At 37.5% G+C, this 17,927-nt stretch overlaps 1 protein-coding gene across 2 annotated transcripts in view; it reads right to left on the bottom strand.

Moving 5' to 3' along the window:
* Window positions 1-418: 418 nt before the first annotated feature.
* PTAR1 (protein prenyltransferase alpha subunit repeat containing 1) overlaps window positions 419-17,927 on the bottom strand; it is a 28,390-nt gene continuing 10,881 nt past the window's right edge. For both annotated transcript variants that reach the window (XM_034410266.3, XM_087886161.1), the window contains 6 exons: window positions 15,886-16,055; window positions 12,053-12,119; window positions 7,013-7,117; window positions 5,872-6,085; window positions 2,563-2,879; window positions 419-2,139 (listed from right to left, as the gene is read on the bottom strand). In XM_034410266.3, the coding sequence (XP_034266157.1) occupies window positions 1,797-2,139; window positions 2,563-2,879; window positions 5,872-6,085; window positions 7,013-7,117; window positions 12,053-12,119; window positions 15,886-16,055 (1,216 nt within the window). In that variant the 3' untranslated portion in view covers window positions 419-1,796. The remainder of the gene's footprint in view (window positions 2,140-2,562; window positions 2,880-5,871; window positions 6,086-7,012; window positions 7,118-12,052; window positions 12,120-15,885; window positions 16,056-17,927) is intronic.

The raw sequence follows: 17,927 nt of genomic DNA, 5'->3' as shown, positions 1-17,927 counted from the left end.
GAACCAGTCAAATTAGTGTTCACAAATGGATTCTCAATTAATCCAACTTCAGAAGATTTCATCTATACTCTAAATAAATACGATGTATAGCGTTTAGAGATGCCTGTCATGTTTTTGTGTGAATTTGTAATTCTAGACAAACTCCCTTTTCAGAAAACATGCTTGCTATGCTCATTTATTTAACTTCCAGTTTGCTTGCAACAGGCCCTTAATATTATGCAGTTAGGGCTGTAAAAGGCAGGTTATTGTTTGTTTTTCCATTTCTAATGGAATTGTTCATCTGTTATTTCTCTGAATCTTAAAATTACACTTTTCTTCAGTCATTCTGGTTATATTTCTGTAAACCCTGCAAAGATACCCTGCAAAGATACCCAAGCTACAAGCAAAGGTTAAAATACAGAAATACTCTGCAATTTAATTTCAGACTTGGAATTTGATTTTATTGCATATAAAATCCCATGTGCTTTCCCTGGGAAGTACAAATGCAAATTTAAAGATAGAATTTTACTTTATTCTATAATGAAAGGGCAGCCAAACTGAAGAGCTACAGTTGCCTCCATATAAGTGCAGCAAATCTAACTTGAATTTCAGCTTAAAACTACAAATAAATAAAGCAAAAATGGATTTCAAGTCATATTCCATTAATCTCTTCGAAAGCCTTCACAAACTCAGTCCAGCTGAAGCACAGAAACATGAACAACTTTAGTCTTGCCTCTGCATTTTCTTCTTTCCTGTCCACATTTACGTGGATAACCTGAAGAAAACTCAAACAAGCACATCATTTTGTTGAGCACTGTACTTCCTCAAATGATTTAAATGGGTCTTGCAAAGGAGCCATATGTGGCCCTGTTGCAATAAATGAAAGATGAATGAGCCCCAGTGCATGGTAGATTGTCCATTAAGTGAAACATCATTACAAAGATAACATTGATGGTCAGCATTGTCTATCATACCCTGTACCTATCATATATATCATCACATACAATAAAATCCAAGTATGAAACACCTTTTATATTTTAGGAATGGAAAAATCTGCATGTGCCAAGAAAATTGCAGATAAGATTAGATAGAAATTTGTTCCTTGGTCACCATCTTATATTTCCATATCTTCCAACCTTAAATTCATGAAAGCCTCCAAATTCACAAAAGCCAGAGAAAACCCTAAATACCAGTGTTCTTATATTGAACTAGTTAGTTTTAGTTTAGTAGACTTTTTTTTTTTTTTTACAAAACTATCCAATTTCACATAAGCATATCCCACTTTCACTATAATAATAATAAAAAGTCATCGGACTGTAAGATTATCAGAGCAATTCAAATGTGAAATAAAAAGAGTTCAGAAGAGCAGTGATGCAATGCAATTATAAGATGAAGACTTGTACTCAAAACCATTTTGACATCATCATGCTGAATGATTTTCCATTGTTTTCACCGACCAATGACTTTGATTAGGTGTATTTATTATGGACGAGGTATTTAGGAATGAAATCATTGTTCACCAGTAGATCTATCTGTTTTCCTATTACTCCAGTTATATTAGTGACTTTAAAATTTGCACTTAATTTATACTAACACCAAACAGTTCCTTTTTAGGTGGGGCTATCCTACAAAGATCCATAAAAATTAACACAAAGTGGCTTTTAAAAATATAAATAGAACTAAACCCAACATCAGTAAATGAAGTTTAGCAGTGGCAGGAATAACAGAAGGGTGAAAAGTGCCAGGGGTCCTAAGTATACCTGTCTGTAAAGAGGATATTGCACTAAACAAAGACCCTAAAGAGTTTTAAAAGATCTTCACTGGCCTAGAAAAGAAACTAGCCATTTTCTATATGAACTTGCAAACCTTGCCTGATCCTCCTCCCTACACGTAGACAAAACGTGATCGATGAACTTATATTCTTCTTCCACGTTGATACAGTCCTGCATAGGAGCCCGCTTCAGGCGCTTGGTTTCTTGACTGTAGCCTTGTTTGTTGCATTCCGTTAAGCCATCAACATCCATGGCTTGTGTGGTATGACCAGTTGTAACATGAGGATGTGAATTATTAACTGTTCCATCACTATTGTTTGAAGTTGATGACCAGATGTTTGGAACTGGACACTTCTTTAAGTGGTGTTGAAGGTAGAAGACTTGACGTCTTTAAAGAACATAAAAAAAAACATATGGAAATCAAACTTTTATGTCTTTTAATATATTCTGTCCCTCGTCTAAATATAGAGCATAACAGAAAGCTTGAAGGACTAAGCTCCAATTGAACATAACCTACATTTTGTAAATAATGTCTGAATACAATAGCTAAACACTGTGAATTCCCTGAAAAAGCAATGAAATAATATTTGTATAATTTTGTTCATCTGTCAGCAGAATTTACCTTGCTGACGAATCATATTCTCATTCTTCATATATCATCAACAAACTTGTTCTAAAGGCTTGGGGATTTAGAGGAGGAATTTAACTTACCACTAGACACCAGAAAGGAAAACCTGACTTGGAAAAAAGTGCATCAGATTTCAATGGGGTAACTGTCCCTTTCAATCCTCGAGTCTTTAAATATTCTTACCTGTGATACCACAATGTTTCATGCCCTGGATAAGTGTTAATTAAATCAGTGCAGAGCTCTATTTCCTCTTTCAGATACAGCGAGTGATCTGGCTGTTGTTTTTCGATGCAAAAAGCTTCTGCACCTTCATCTGCTTCATCTTTTGGAAAACAGGATGTTTGTTGATTGGTTGGGTGATCACATAACTTTATAATACAATCAGTCCCAGTTCTGACAATCAAAGATTTTAATAGAAACTGACGGTAGTGGAATCCACTATGGTCTGAAACATGTATGGAGACCCAGTGTTTAGTGGAAGAAAGTTCATCAAGGAGAATCTGAGAATTAAAAACATAACACAATGAAGCATTCAACATAAATGCTAATCAGCTTTCACCTTCAGATTTTCCGTTATGACAATGTACGCTAAACTATGGACCTCTGCAGAGCTGTGGAGCTATTGCAAGGAGTCTATGATATATACCAAACATGGAAAACAAAACACAGCCGAATTAAAAACAAAAGCAAAACTTAGATGCTACCCAAACATATTTAATTATTTGGGAAAGGTGAGCAATGAGAAATCTGAATCAGCCTAGGAGGAAGGAACAGCAACAATTGATGCGGGTTGTTTCTTACTTCCTTCTTCCTAACCAGTGCTGGTATATCAGTTTCTCCTGGCATAGAAAAAACATGTCATTTCCCCACCACTGACATGTTTCTTCATAATAACTGGCAATGATCCCTAGAAATTGCACATACATGCACTTAATCCTTAACCAGCACTACTGCCATATACATCTCTACTGTACTTTAGTTGATCTAGAACTATCTATCTACCCCATCTAGGGCTCCCATTGTATCCCACCTGTTATGGCTCAATTACATTTTAGTTATTGCATGAAGTGCAACATCTACCCATCCCAGATCCTTGGAAAGGACTCCGTAGGTGGACAAAAACGCCAAATCCAGTCTAAACATTTGGCTGACTATGTGACCAACCATATTAAATACAGTAAGAATATTTTACTTTTAAATTTTAAGATGGATTCCAACTGGTTCACAGAATTCACTGGGTAACTCTCAAAAAGGTGGAATCAGCTGTTTTGTAATAGGCATTTCTGTTTTTGTCAATAACATATTTTGAAAATTTGTGAGCAACATTCCAGTTGTTTAATGTCATGCTAATCCATTAAACCAGGATAAGCTTAGATAATATGAAAGGCATCCATAAATTTCAAGTTTCTAAAGTGCATGATCTCTTTGAAATTATACCGATATATATAATTTGCATTTTTATGATGCATTGTTTTGACATACGCTTCCCCCCCACAGAGCTATCTACCGGTGTGGAAGTGGTCGCAGTAAGAGGTGTGCCAGCCAGGAAGCAGTCATGCTCCCTGGCCGGAGAGGGTTGCACAAACCTTTGCTGGCATGAATGTACAAACCTCTCCGGCCAGGGAGCATGACTGCTTCCTGGCTCACGCACCTTTTACCGCTTTCCGCAACCACTTCCCCGTCGGTGGATCTCCATGAGTGAGTGGCTGCGCTCTCCTCCAGTCCTCCTGGGGCAGCTCACCTCCCCGCTGGCGGCTTCTCCTTCTCCTGGCTGCTCCAGGAGCAGCCTGTCTCTTACCCAGCGAGAACGGCCTGCCACCACAGCCTGCCCCCGCCTTCTCTGCCCCGGCAGTTGCTCCTCGTGCTGCCAGAGAAGCAGCAGCATGAGAACCGCTCTTGCTGGGGCAAGGGGGTGGCGGCGGAAGGAGCAGCAGGCTGGGCCTTCCCTCCCTCCCTCCGGAGGCCTGGGGCTCTGCCAGAAGTCTGCTCGGGCGGGGAGACAAGGAAGCCCCGGACCGCCCATCCTTGCCACCACTGCCTCCTTGTCCCCGGCGGCAGCGGTTCTCACACAGCCACTTCCCTGGCAGTGGCAGGAGCAGCTGGCAGGAGAGAGGGGATGGTGGCAGGCTGCGGCAGCATGCAGTTCGCGCCGGCTAAGAGGCAGCAACGGTTCCTTCTCCTGCCAGCCTCAAGCTCACCTCCGGGCAGTGTCCAGCCAGCCATACCTGGCCTCCCCCTGTGGCAGCCCACATAGATCCCAGGCAGCGCAACTTCAGAGCCTTTCCTCATGGTGGCGGTGACGAGGCAGGCAGGCAGCCGGGCGCAGGGGAGCGACTGGTGGCAGTGCTCCTGGCTGACAAAGGGTGGAGCCCTGGGACTGGAACTGCATGCAGGCAATGAGAGCATGGCTGGTGCGCATGCGCGCTAAGACATTAAGGCCAGCTGATCATTGCACGCGCATGCACACCAGTAACCAGCAGACTAGCTGGCTGGTGCGCATGCGTGCCCTGGAAACCTGGAAAAGGAATGGGTGATGCCACGCATGCTGGGCGACATGGCGTGCCACTGGCACGCGTGCCATAGGTTCGCCAACACGGGACTAGTCCCTGAGATTTTCTTGGCAAGATTTTTGGAAGTGGTTTGAGACAGCATGGCTGTCCAAGGTCACCCAGCTGGCTTTGTGCCTTAAGGTGGGACTAGAACTCATGGTCTTTTGGTTTCTAACCTGGTGATTTAACCACTTCATCAAATTGGCTCTCATATTTAAATTTAAGATCATAGAGTGTAGAAATGAAAATAAATGGCATTTAAATATCTGCTGAACAAAATAAGGTAATGGTAAAGATGCCTTTGTGTCGAGCTTGACCCCTAGTTACTTCATTGACATATCTATATCATTTTGTGACATAGAGGAGGCAACATTACAAAAGTAATTTCTTCCAGAATGTTTGTCATCTTCTCAGTTTATCTTAAAGCCTTGGAATTCTCTAACGTAGCGGTTCTGAACCTGTGGTCTGTGGACCCTTGGTGGACTGTGATGTGATCACAGGGGGTCCACAAAGGCTTGAAGAAATGTTATGATTTAAATCTTAAATTAGGTCTTGGGGAGCTGTGCCCATGATCTGTGGCCACAAAAAGTATTTAAAGGGGGTCCATGATGAAGAAAAGTTGAGAACAACGAATTCTAGGACTAACCAGGCTTGCTTAACTTCCAAGCTCAAACAAGAATGGCGAAGCCCTGCCATCTCATATTTATTTTCACAGAAGCCTTCATTTTTATCCTATTTTGCTTTTCTACTGTTTTCTGTCAAAGGAGGTCAGAACTCTAGGTGACTTCAGCTTTAATCTATTTTTTTGCATGAATTAGCTCAATTCTTTTTATTATTTTCTGGCTGCCCCAAATATTCGTGAGTCATACTTAACTGAATTCAGTGCAAACATTTTCAAGAAATGTGCTAACAAATGTATATACAACTTCTATTGCATCCATACCTTTGTATTAAGCTTTGCCAAATTCTGTAACACCCAGATACGATGGGACCAGGCATTATAATTACTTGGATATCGTCCAGCAGCGTCACAACAAACATCCATTTCTTCTTTCACCAGCCGCTGTATTTTTTCTGTGGGTAATGCTTCTAAGTTCCCTTTAGTCACAAGAGTGGGCAAGGAGTTTTCCTGGATTAAATATTGCAGAACCCATCGTCTGGTTGTGCAGAATTAAAAATGCAAAAGCCAATTTAATGAAAACATTTTTATTCATTATGTCATTAAATTAGTTCTTAATACAGCACATAAGGATATTTATATTCCTCCCGGAATTACTGCAAGTTAGTGAGGCGGCCATATGAATTTTCTCAATAAATAACAAAAATAAATATTTGAAAAGAAGTTCAATTATACTATAAAATATTATCTAAGATAATAAAATTCTTTTGTTAATAGTTCCAACCAATAAACTCCTGTTTTATGGCAATAAGTGCTTTAAAAACTGGCACTCAAATAAGTCCTGAATACTGACCATACACATATTCAATCCCAAATTTAGGATGTCATGATTTGAACAAACCACTTCCTTTGTTTCAAATTTATTTTATATGCAGAGCAAATATTTAAAACTGTATATACCAAATGTGGGTTGTTCCTGGTTCAGCTATGATGGTTAGTTATGGCTTCCTGATTTATTTTACTGATCATTTAAAAGGATTAACAAAGGAGCTGCATGCAGGTTAACAATTCTTGTATACAACAGAAGTAAAACAAATCTGAATTTCTAACCCAAGGTATATTTTTCATCCTTTTTTCACAATATTAAACAGACAGATATAAAATAGATGTAAACTTACTGGTACTTCCTTATATGTTCCTGCTTTAATTGACTTTTTTCCTACTCAGAATCTGTTTTTGATAATAGCTATGATTACAAGATTAATTTATTGGGTAGCTGCAAACAATTCAGAGATATGTATATGTGTTTGCATGCACATGCACACACACAAACACATATGCAAATACTCTACAGCAAAGCAAAGATCTGTCTAATGCTTCCCTTTTTTCTCAGATGACATCTGCCACTGATCTCACAGAGATAACATAAATGTGTATTTCAGTATAAAGAAATAAAACCACAAACCTATGAATCCATGTTTCTGGACTTTTTGGAAACTTGGTTAGTGCCAATTTCCCAAGATGTAAGTCTTTAATGGGGTTTAAAGTGCCAGACAATATCAATTCTTTTCTGAAACAAAAACCAAAGACATAGCTACTAAATATAATTTACTGAGCACTTGCTTCCTAATAAAAGTAATGCTACATGATACCCACCGCGCACCTATTTAAACATTAGTGAAAAGCATCAGATTTATAATATTAGAACTTCACAACCATGCGCCCTCTGGCCTGAAGAGTCATTATCAGATGAAGAAGATGACCAGGACGTATCCTGTGCTGCCAAGCATCAGCCAGGATCACTGTTTCAACACCCTGGGCTCAGCAGATATTGACCCAGAAAGGAGTCTCCTTCATATAAGAATATGGTAAATTGTGTGTTTCTAAATACTAAATTATGTATTTCTAAATATTGAATACAAACACACAGATGTCAAAATGAAAACTGTGATTATTATGCAAGAAGTGCTTCATAACAATATCTAGGCTGTCCTCAACTTATGACCACAATTTCTGTTGTTAAAGTGAGATAGTTTAGTGAGTTTTGCAGCATTTTATGACCTTTCTTGCCACAGTTAAGTGAATTACTTCAGCTGTTAAGTTACCACATTTCCCCAAAAATAAGACCCTGTCTTATATTTTTTTGAACCCCAAAATAAGTGCTTGGCCTTATTTTCGGGGAGGTCTTATTATTTTGGGGCGTGTGGAGCAAGATGGGGCTCCTCTTGCTGTCTTACCTGATTTCCAGCTCTGCGTTTAAATATTTTCAGGAAGGGCTTATTTTCGGGGTGGGTGGGTTATTTTAGCGCATGCTCTCAAAAGCCCAATTGGGCTTATTATCAGGGGATGTCTTATTTGTGGGGAAACAGGGTAGTAACATGATCACCGTTAAGTGAATCTGGCTTCTCCGTTGACTTTGCTCGTCGGAAGGTTACAAAAGGTGATCCCATGTCCCCACATGGGCTGAAAATGACCCCAAACATGATGTCAAATCCAAGTAGGTAACACAATCCTCTCAAAGGTAATACACACACAGCATAGACAACCAATCTTTTCCTACAGTCCTCTAGTATCCAGATGGCATTTTATTGAGCAGCATTACAATTCATTAAAAAATCTAAGAAGTAACAATACAAGAGGAGATGAAGACAGGTATGGTGAAACCTACTGTATAGCAAGACAACATCGACTCTAGATATAAGCAAATGGAATAAATTAAATTAATGGAAACATCTTCCATTGATCTCTCAGTGCTCTCTCGTTTTCACTAACCACTGATCTCCTAATTAGAGCTGCTTCAGGTATCACTATTTTCTATACTCTTCTATGTATTAAAATGTAGAAATAAATGAATCTGGCTACATAGCATTCATGCAATACATTAGCAAGAGGGTGCATCTACGCCTGACAACTGGCATATACCCTCCTAAGTGCATTCACAACATAAGAGTTCAATTTCTGATGTGTCTTTATGCAATTTTTCAGCCAGTTGAATAAATAATTCAGGCTTATATAAATAAGATTAATCACTATTTACAAATTATTTAAAAACTGACACCCCCAAATTACAAAACTAAAATTAAACTAAGACGTAAAAATGACATTTTTACAATATATTTCATCAATCTACTTCAGTAGAACATGAAACAGAATGATTTATAATATCATTCTTTAATTCTTTATAATATCATCAGCTTTGATTATTTCCCATTTCTCAGTAAAAATGATTACCCCTTAAAACAGTAGAAAACAGTAAAATTTTACTCTTCTATTAGTCTTAATTAGCATATGAAAACAAAATATAATACAGCAAGAAATGAATCTTAATAACCTCTTGGAAGGTGAACGGAAAATGCAGGATCTGTCTTCACAGTGGTGATCAGAATTTAAAGTAGTGATTACAGATCAAACCTGAAGACTTGCCAAGAAAGCATGTATTTAATCCATAGTTGAGTTATTTTATTACAAGTAGCAGAAGCCAATGTTGCGGGATTCAGATTCAATCTTTTCATTCATTTAATTATCGTGTTCTGCCTTCATGTCCGTGTTCCTCTTTCACTGGGCCGATTATTCAGCATCCCTTCCCAACCTTTAATATATCTCTACCAAAAGCTCAAGTAATTTAAAAGTGGACAATTCTGGGATATTTCAAAATATGGCCTAAAGAACTGGAATTTCTTATACAGTCAGGTCCAGAAATATTGGGACATCGACACAATTCTAACATCTTTGGCTCTATACACCATCACAATGGATTTGGAATGAAACAAACACAATGTGCGTTAACTGCAGACTGTCAGCTTTAATTTGAGGGTATGTACATCCAACTCAGGTGAACGGTGTAGGACTTACAGCAGTTTGCATATGTGCATCCCACTTGTTAAGGGACCAAAAGTAATGGGACAGAATAATAATCATAAATCAAACTTTCCCTTCTTAATACTTGGTTGCAAATCCTTTGCAGTCAATCACAGCCTGAAGTCTGGAATGCATAGACATCACCAGATGCTGGGTTTCATCCCTGGTGATGCTCTGCCAGGCCTCTACTGCAACTGTCTTCAGTTCCTGCTTGTTCTTGGGGCATTTTCCCTTCAGTTTTGTCTTCAGCAAGTGAAATGCATGCTCAATGGGATTCAAGTCAGGTGATTGACTTGGCCATTGCATAACATTCCACTTCTGTCCGTTCAAAAACTCCTTGGTTGCTTTTGCAGTATGCTTTGGGTCATTGTCCATCTGCACTGTGAAGCGCCGTCCAATGAGTTCTGCAGCATTTGGCTGAATGTGAGCAGATAATATTGCCCGAAACACTTCAGAATTCATCCTGCTGCTTTTGTCAGCAGTCACATCATCAATAAATACAAGAGAACCAGTTCCATTGCAGCCATACATGCCCACGCCATGACACTCCCACCACCATGCTTCACTGATGAGGTGGTATGCTTAGGATCATGAGCAATTACTTTCCTTCTCCATACTCTTCTCTTCCCATTACTTTGGTACAAGTTGATCTTGGTCTCATCTGTCCATAGGATCTTGTTCCAGAATTGTGAAGGCTTTGTTAGATGTTGTTTGGCAAACTCTAATCTGGCCTTCCTGTTTTTGAGGCTCACCAATAGTTTACATCTTGTGGTGAACCTTCTGTATTCACTCTGGTGAAGTCTTCTCTTGATTGTTGACTTCGACACACATACACCTACCTCCTGGAGAGTGTTCTTGATCTGGCCAACTGTTGTGAAGGGTGTTTTCTTCACCAGGGAAAGAATTCTTCGGTCATCCACCACACTTGTTTTCCGTAGTCTCCCGGATCTTTTGGTGTTGCTGAGCTCACCGGTGCATTCCTTCTTTTTGAGAATGTTTCAAACAGTTGTTTTGGACACACCTAATGTTCTTGATATCTCTCTGATGGGTTTGTTTTGTTTCTTCAGCCTAATGATGGCTTGCTTCACTGATAGTGACAGCTCTTTGGATCTCATCTTGAGAGTTGACAGCAACAGATTCCAAATGCAAATAGCACACTTGAAATGAACTCTGGGCTTTATCTGCACATTGTAATTGGGGTAATGAGGGAATATCACACACCTGGCCATGGAACAGCTGAGAAGCCAATTGTCCCATTACTTTTGGTCCCTTAACAAGTGGGAGGCACATATACAAACTGCTGTAAGTCCTACACCGTTCACCTGAGTTGGATGTACATACCCTCAAATTAAAGCTGACAGTCTGCAGTTAACGCACATTGTGTTTGTTTCATTCCAACTCCATTGTGGTGGTGTATAGAGCCAAAGATGTTAGAATTGTGTCGATGTCCCAATATTTCTGGACCTGACTGTAAGTCCCATTAATGGCTTCATATTCTTAAAAATGTTAAAATGGTGTCTACAGATTTGAGACCAAGATTGATTCATGAAAAAGTTATATTTAGGGTGTACTGGACTCCCCAAAAATATATTTGAAAGGCTAGATGTTAGGTTTTTATTTATACTGGAGATATAAAACATTTCAGGGTAGCTACCAGTACTTGTCTGCTACCTTTTGTACTATCTATAGTTTCCAAAGTCATTTTGAACAGCTTCATGTAGAGCATGCTAATGATAATCTAATCTTGTGGGTCATAAAGACAAAAATAATTCACCCCAGGGCATCCTGGTTCAAAAAGGGCAACAACTGGCACATTAGCCTTAGCAGGTCCAAGGCTTCCCAACATGCTGTTGTAGGAGACATGGATCCAACAGAACCTGCTCTTGCAAAGGGATTGCAATCCAAATGCAAGGATCATCTCAGAACCAAAATATTTTTGAAGAAACAATAACTCAATTTGCTAGGATTAAGTCTGAACTTGTTTCTACTTATTGAGACTTTTAGCCCTAGGTTTATATTTTCCAATCTATATCAATCTGTATCATATCAAGCTATCATAGTTTGACCTGGGATGTCAATATACAATTGAACATCATCAGTTTTATATAATAGTTTCTAAAAAAGATGAGTGTTTATAAATTTGTGTATGCATGAGAACAAGGAGGCAGCATTTGGAAGTAAGCAGGCAGATGTGTCTCAAATTCACCAAAAGTTAAGGAGGATGACTACAAGGTAAGAATAAACAGACTTGCAAGATTTTATTGTTATAGCTAATCTCTATGAAAGTATTTTTTAGCCTTCCAGTGAAGTTGATTTCCCAGTCTGGCCTATCTAGCAGGGCTGACAATTTGCTTTGCATATTGCATTGAGAGTTTTATATTCAAAAGGCACTTTAAAAATGCTGATAAATAAAATACAATATTGTACAACTATTCATATATAAATTCACATTTTATTACACCCAGTTGAACAGATATACTGATTTAAAAATCATTATACATGAAATAAGATTCTATGTAATATATAATATATATGGTTACTCGTAAATAGCCTTGTGTGAACTTAGAGAAGAAAGGAGTCCATGAAATCATAGTCTAAAACATGAGGCTATCAGCAGAAGTCTTTATATCTGATTTACTAATCTTACCTTACATTCCATGCAGTGGTGAAATCTGGGTTCAGCAACAACAAGGTACATGTGATATCTATCAGCTCTAAACAGAGATAAAGAAGATTAAATATTTTATTAAAATGCATATATACACTTATGGTGTATCACACAAAGTCTAATGCTATTTTTAAAGCATTTTTTTAGCATTAGACTTTATGTGTGATACTTGCTCTGTTATTTGTGTTTGTGTAATGTTGATGAGATTCTTATCCCTTCCTTCAAACCCTTTGACGTTGTGTGAGATGTGGAACATTTATCCAAAATTATGTACCAAACACTGTGTATCAAAACATCTGAAATGGCTAATGATATTGGGAGTTAAGAGTTAGCAATATTTGGGAGATTAAAGATTCTACGTTCTGATTGTAAGCAGAAACATCAGACACTGTGTTAGCAATACAATAAATGATGCACTTAATGAATCAATTTCACATAAAATAGAGCCGAAATCCATCAAAAATCACATTAAAAGGAAAGAGGGAAAATATTATTCTTGTTCAGTTGAAATTTAAAAGCTTCCCCACCATGTTAACAGCTTTTCTTGTATTATAGAACTCAATATCTTTGAGATGCAAGTGCACTATGAAAACTACACCAACTAAAAGACAAAGAAAGAAAGAAAGAAAGAAAGAAAGAAAGAAAGAAAAGAAGAAAGAAATGAACAAAGAAGAAGAAAAAGAAATATGGCACTGCATGGAGACTTTTGGAAACAGTAAGACAGCAAGATGTACAGAACAGACAAGAAAAGGATGCTGGCGGTATAGAAAATGACAAAAGAAAACAAACACAATGCAGTTTAGAGATTACATGCTATGGAAAAATATAGGGCATATTATGGAATGCAATGGCAAAAAGAAGAGAAAATTGTGTTAAAAAAGAAAGGGGTTACTTTATAATGGAAATATATACTATTCTGCAGGTGGCACTTTAATACTGCCCTGTTTGAGTTTAAAAAACGTAAAAATGACCTTCTGAGTAATTTCAAATATAACTATGGCTTCATTACAATTTGAAATTGTGTGAGAACCAGTATGAAAACAACCTATAGTTGTGAAATGATATTGTAGCAGATGATTTCAAAGAAATGTTTCTTATCAGAAGGTATGCAGCAAAAGGAAATTTACATAAAACAAACTTCTACAGACAATTCTTCAGTAAAATATTTCTATTTCATTTCATCTTCACAAGAATCAGTCAGTCAGATTTCTAAGCATAATTTTCACAGGTCTATTTATGGGTTACTCTTAGATTTTTAAGGAAAGTTAGATGATGTGTTCATACAGTCAGGCAAGGTTTGAGCAAAACTGCAAGGGGTCTTTATGATTTTAATTTAGATTATTATAAATGTCAGAAAGCAATTTATAGTACTGGAAAAAATACAGCATCCATTCTGTTTTTATTACATTAATGCATGCAATTTGTACAATGATTATTTGGTGCAACAAATATACATTTAACCTAAATATGAGATTGCACCAAAAGTCAGGCCTCAGAGACAGAGTTCCCCAACCTTTTTGGCTTTGCAGAATGGCAGGAGGGAGGAGGCGATGGTCCCCCGCACCTGGTGGGCAAGCACGCATAGGTCCATTTGAGCAATCAGCAGGTATGTGTGCCTGCCGCTCACACAAATGGAGCGCACATGCATGCGGTGCCTGCTGCTCACGCAACTGGGGATGCACACATGCAGTCGCCCACCACTTCTGTGGTCCGGTTCCAAAAGGCTCAAGTGGGCCGTGGCCTGGAGATTGGGGACCCTTGCCAGAGAATTTAATATATACATTTAATTACATTAAATGTTTGAATTGGTTTCCATTTTCTTCTAAACAGTTCCTTACTCATTTGATGTGTGACCTTTGTACATTCCTAAGTACAGGAACAATTTCTCTGAAAAAATATTAATAATACTTATTTTGATTGGCCCATGAAGCCTGTCATTTGATATACTGTGTATACTGTATCACAGCAGTAACAGCATGTTATCTTTCAATACTCCAAGATGTGATAATATATCACACTTTCAATATAATCAGCACATCGAGATAAAATGCAAAAAGCAATAAAAATAGTGATGTCTGTATTTATAAAATTTACTAGCATTTCTATTTAAATAGATTAAAGTCAATATAAAATTAAATCTATTTAAACTATTATTATTAAAATCAAGGCTAAAAATCAGGTCTCGATTTCCTCAATTTGCATTAAAAAAATGTTCCTTCTTCTCTGTAGCTCTGCTCATTAAATTTGGGGGTGGCTCTATGGAGGGGGAGAGGGAATTTAGGAAAGAGACTATCTATCATTTGGGCCATTTCTTTATTCTTTATTAGCTAAGGCTTCTACACTCTTGCCAACTGGGATGACAAATGTTTTCAGTAACAAATTAGGTATTAAAAAGCAAGTAGTCCCTTAGACATCATTATTATCACTTTCTTACTGACAGTAGAAATTAAAATGAGAGATGGGAACTCAGAGGCCTTTTTTCTTCTCCTTGAAATGGGCAGGTTGGAATTTCTAATTTTATCTTCCCTTACTTCTAATGTGGCAGAAGTGATTATTCCCAAATTGTCTCTATTCTCTGGGAATACTATATTTCAACTTGGTAGAAAAAAAAAACCTTGAGAAAGGGTGACTGTTTACATAAATGATCTTCTACTGCTATGAATGGTTCATATAAATCAGTTGAAGTTCTTTTGGCAAGCACTCATTCGCTTCAAACTCTCTCCCCCCTCTCTAGGCAAGTAACCTTCCTCATCTCAAGGAGAGAAGCTTGATTAGATCCCTTTCACTATGCACTGGCCTAGAAACATATCACCAGTATTATCTTGTGGTCTTCAGAATTGGGTCCAATGAAGAACTGTTAAAACAAAGGACTGTTATTTTATTCTGGCTGAGTAAAAAAACAGAATATATCCAATCCATCTTGACATGAAACCCTAAAAGGAACTGGAATTCCAACGAATGTATTGTTCATCTCTTGAAAAGACTGATCAAGTAAACACAGCCCTTTAAAATAGGAAGACATGCATGTGTTCAAGCTGCCCAGGAGGTGATCTGTGATGGGATGTATATGCTGATATCGCCTTCTTTATGGGAGGGGTGGTCCCATCATCCATGAAGGAGGATGTAGTACAGCCTCTCAAAACACTATTGCTGGACTCAATCATTACGTACAATTTCCACTCCTTTCCAGAGAGGGTGGTGGAAAGGGTAGGTAGGCATATGACCTAGAACACAGCAACCATCGTAAGTACATATCAATCGCCAAGTGCCCCAATTTTGATCACAGGACTATGGGGATGCTGCAATAGTTCTAAGTGTGAAGACCAGTTGTAAATCACTTTTTTCAATGCCATTGTAACACTGAATGGTCATTAAACAAATGGTTGCAAGTCAAGGATTACCTGCAGCTGGTTCACACCAAATGCTTTAGGTTCCTACCCTGCCAATTTTCAAAACATTAAAATTCTAGTTGCTTTACAAGATCATTACTGTTATTTCTTCAGCTGCAGCGCTGTTTCCAGCAATTATGTACACACGGTACGACCTGGAGTACTGATGAGCTAATCATATGCTAAAAGGCCTCTGGATTATTCCACTGATTCTTTTCAGCGTACAAAAAGGGTTCAACTATGTGCAATATTAATCGTGTAATCATGCTTTCGATTGCAAATTTGTTGAGAATTCAGAAAGATTCCTCTGAGGATAGCTGGGAATGATTAGGTTGTTTTTACAGAAGGTATGGGTGGTACACATATATGAGCTGGAGAAAGCTTTTATGACAGCAATATTTTGTAATTTATGAAGTCACTTACCTTCTTTATTGAGCCACTGCTTTCTTAGTTTGTAGTGAAGAAGCTTGTTATGGACATAGGGCAAAAGAAATTTGACACACCAGCTTTCCACTCCAAGTTTGTTTTCAACCAGAACTATTGGGCTTCGATTATATCTGGCTTCAGGGCAGGGGATTAATCCAATTTCATCTCTTAAAATAATAATAAAAATTAGATTAACTATATCTTCCTTTCATCAATGTTGCCATTTTTTGCATTAACTAAACTTTTTCCACCCCACTCATGACTCTAACCTACTAACTTATTAACGAGCACTTATTAAGTGCTCCAAAAAAGTTTATCCTGAAAACTAAATAACATTGTCGCACGCAGAAGACTCCAACTTGCAGGTCATATTCTCTGCAGGGAGAATAATTGAAATCTCCAAGATGGCAGTGATATGGACCCCCACCCTGATGCCAAATGACCACCAAGAGAACTCCCTTGAAATACACATTAAAGAAATTTCATGGAAGATTTGAAGATTCTAAACATCATATGAAAAGATGCTGAAGTACTCACCAAGACTGAAAATGCTGGAGATCCCTTGCTGCTCTATGTGCTACATAGCATGGGAGGATCTAATGTTAACGCTAATACTACCCATGGCTCTATCCACTTCATTCTGCCTAACTAATTTGTTTTTCTTCCAATGAAGTAACCAATTTAAATTTTTCTTCATATGTAATTAATAGCACTATCTTATATGTTGATTTTATAGGACAGTTTTATGGCAAGTGTTCAGAGGATCATAAAGCTGTAATTGTATATATATTTAATGGAAGCTCTAAAATGTTGTAAATACAGTAATAAAAAAAGCTTTATTGTGTTCTAAATATGCCTTGGAAAGAGAATATGACTATACTAGAAAAGCAAATAAAATTTTCCCTAAAACTGCATAAAATTGGCAGGTGAGAAATGAATGCACTAACTAGTCACTAACCCATTTTGTAAATCATAGGCATTTCTCTTTTCAAATATTCTCACTGAATAAATAACAGTTATGTCCTCATAACTTATTTCAGTGTTTTATGTAGTATTATGACAAAGCCCATTATCCAGTTCATTACCCATGGAAATTTCTCAAACTCTATGTAGTTTAATTGCCATTATTTGATTCTTTTGATTACTTCATTTATTTCAAAGGAAAATGACAATTTAAACATGCCAGAATTTGAAAACTCTGCTTAGGAATAAAAAAAAAAATCATAACCACAGCGCAGTTATTTTAAATTAAATTTATTCTTATTCTAACCTTTCAAAAATCACCTGGCACATATAATTTCTAACTCATTTTATCCTCCTATTCTCCTTATGGTAAAGAGAAAACTATTTACTGAGACTCACTCGATAAATTATCAAAAGGCAATCTGAAATTTTATTTAATGTATACTGTATCGTGAGAGTTTTAGGTGGTAAAGTATGCACCCAAAGTTGGGTTTGATTTGTCCATGGATGAGCCTAGCTGTGAGTATATACATTGGATTTTTCCTTCACCTTTTAAAAGTACCCATATATCCATATATGCACTTTTATACAAGGCCATCTTCAGATACAATAACTCAAGAATTTTTAACTACAACAACATGGAAAATGTGCCACCCATGCATAAGCCAATTGTGAAAATTAAAATGTACAAAAATGTCACGATTGGGTTATCCAGGGCAGCCCATTTTTCATATTTTGGTTAAACATTTAAGGGTCATCTTATCCACAAGAATATACGGTTATTTATTATTTCAATATATATAGCTGCCCTTCTCAACTATGTGATTCTGAGCAGCTCAGAGCAATTAAAAAAAAAAAGTATAAAAAAAGCAAAATGCAAAATCCTCTAAGTATAAGAACAATGTTAAAAAAATTCATCCAACACAATCCACAGCTGAGATTTATGAAAACCCATCAAAAATAATCAACACATTGCTTAGCTCTGCCACAAATCCAGGTTCTAATTCCTGATGACAAAACCAAGCTTTAAAATGACCAAGAGGGATATCAAAGAAAAAGAAAAAACAGAAAAAACC

This window comes from Pantherophis guttatus, chromosome 2, assembly GCF_059756535.1.
Source record: "Pantherophis guttatus breed Tessera chromosome 2, ASM5975653v1, whole genome shotgun sequence".
NCBI classification, from domain to species: domain Eukaryota; kingdom Metazoa; phylum Chordata; class Lepidosauria; order Squamata; family Colubridae; genus Pantherophis; species Pantherophis guttatus.
The sequence above is the reverse complement of the archived record's forward strand: the minus strand, read 5'-3'. Positions and strand labels throughout refer to the sequence as shown.